The sequence below is a fragment of the Ursus arctos genome, unplaced genomic scaffold (genome assembly GCF_023065955.2).
Source record: "Ursus arctos isolate Adak ecotype North America unplaced genomic scaffold, UrsArc2.0 scaffold_37, whole genome shotgun sequence".
Lineage (NCBI taxonomy): Eukaryota > Metazoa > Chordata > Mammalia > Carnivora > Ursidae > Ursus > Ursus arctos.
In genome coordinates this window covers 16,139,372-16,141,269 of record NW_026623053.1, presented here as the reverse complement: position 1 = coordinate 16,141,269, position 1,898 = coordinate 16,139,372, and the positions used below count along the sequence as shown (strand labels likewise).

At 67.4% G+C, this 1,898-nt stretch overlaps 1 protein-coding gene across 1 annotated transcript; it reads right to left on the bottom strand.

Moving 5' to 3' along the window:
* Positions 1 to 1,674, bottom strand: INSM2 (INSM transcriptional repressor 2). The gene has a single exon (XM_026513522.3). It carries the CDS (start codon positions 1,672 to 1,674, stop codon positions 1 to 3), a length of 1,674 nt encoding a protein of 557 aa, XP_026369307.3.
* Between the last annotated feature and the right edge of the window lie 224 nt (positions 1,675 to 1,898).

The window sequence follows — 1,898 nt, the reverse complement described above, 5'->3', positions numbered from 1 at the left end:
TCAACAGCCAGGCCGCAGCGGCATCTGCAGTAGCAGGACCTGCCGACTTTCTGACGGGTGGCACTTATTTATGTGCCGGGTCAGCCCCGGGGAGCTAAAGAAAGTGGACGGGCAGTGCTTGCACGAGAAAATTTGCTGAGCACTCCCGTCGGATGCTCCGCCTGGGCTCGGCGCTTCAGGGGGCGCCCCGGCCAGAGCAGGCAGGAGCAGCTCCTCGCGAACCGCGTGCCACAGCCGGTGTTTGTCCCTGATGTCCGCGGACGGGAAGTGCGCCCCGCACAGTGGGCAAGCAAAGGCGAGTGAGGCACCGTGTTCGGAGCCAAAGCCTGGGGCAAGCGCACGAGCGGAGCCTGCCTCGTGAGTGCCTAGGTGCTTGCGCAGATAGGCTTGGCGACGGAACTTTTTATGGCAATACGGGCACATGAAGATCTCGGGTCCCCCGACACCAGTGGCACTACCTGGCCCAGGCACCCGGCGCCCTAACACCCCCTCCGTATAGGGGACCTGAGGCAGCGGTGGCTCGGGGTGGGACAGCACCTGGAGGCCCTGGTGTGGGGCGCTGTCCTGGTGCTGCTCCGCCCTGGAGCTGTCCCTCGCCTGCAGGTGCTGATCAGCCGCTCGCTCTGCCCGGCCGTTCTCCTTCCCCTCCGCCAAGAAAGATGCAACAGCCCCAGAGTCCGGGGTCCTCGCGGAAGACGGAGGAGGTGGCTTCCCGTCTGCTGAAGAGACTGCGGCGGCATTTGCCACTGTGGGACGCGGTTTGTGCCAGCGGCGATGGGAGGCGAGGTTCGCAGGGCAGCTGAAGACCTTGTCGCACTCGGGGCAGCGGTACTCGACGCGTACGATGCGGGAGCAGCGGTGCTGAGCCAGAGCGAAAGGGTCTGCGTACTGTTCCTTGCATAGCTGGCAGATAAACTCCCCCAGTGGCGTGCGGCTGCCCCCCAGGCCCCGGGACGGTGCTCCGGGCTCCTCCTCCTTGATCTTCAGGCCGAGGACAGGGGACGTGGTCACTTCATCGGCGAAGCTCAACTTCCTCATGGCCTTTGGCTTCTTGACTCCGGCGGCCGCAGGTCCAGACGTGCAGCCCAGAGATGTCTTGGCACGGCGCTCGTTGCCAGCCGCCCGCTTCAGGCCATGCAGGGTGGCCGAGAGGGGTGCAGGGTCTGGATGGAGCTCTGGCTCTGGGAACGGTGCCCGGAGCGGCAGCAGGAACTGCTCCCCCGAGGTCGGTGCAGCGGCTGGTGCCGCTGAGCAGGAGAAAGCAGCCACTGCGGCGGCGCCCCCGGGGAAGGACTCTGCAGAGACGGGTGAGCTGAGGCAGCGCTCCAGGAATGCCCGGCGCAGCTCCGCGCCCGCCGGCTTCGTGGGGCTGGGGCTGGGCCCGGGACAATCCCTACCATCCGCCCTCCACTCTGCAGCACCTTCCTGCCCACCCTCCCCCGGGCTCACCCTAGCCGCCCGACAGGACGACCCCGACAGTTCACGGGCCGCCGCCGCCTCCTCCAAGGTGGGGGGTGCCACCTGCTCCGCACCGGGCTGGGGGGCACTGGAAGCCTCCTCAGGAAAGGGCGGCACCTCCTGGGGCCCCAACCGGGGGAAGACCCGCTCAGCTAGGCGCACTCGATATGAGCCGCCTGTCCGTTTAGTTCGCTTTACCAGGAAGCCCCTCGGCATGGCGGAGTCGGGAGTGCTCACGGGGCAAAGATTAAAGGGGGCGCCGCGGGGGCTGAGAGATGGAGAGCACTGCAGCTACCCGAGCTTCGCCACAGCCGTCATGCGTGGGCTGCCTTTATAGCTGAGACTCGGGCCCGGGGACCACCGGTCGCCTTCAGGCTGGACCGGCCAATCAGGAGTGGCAGCGGGCGCCAGGGGCGGGGTTTTCGCCTGGCTGGGCTCAC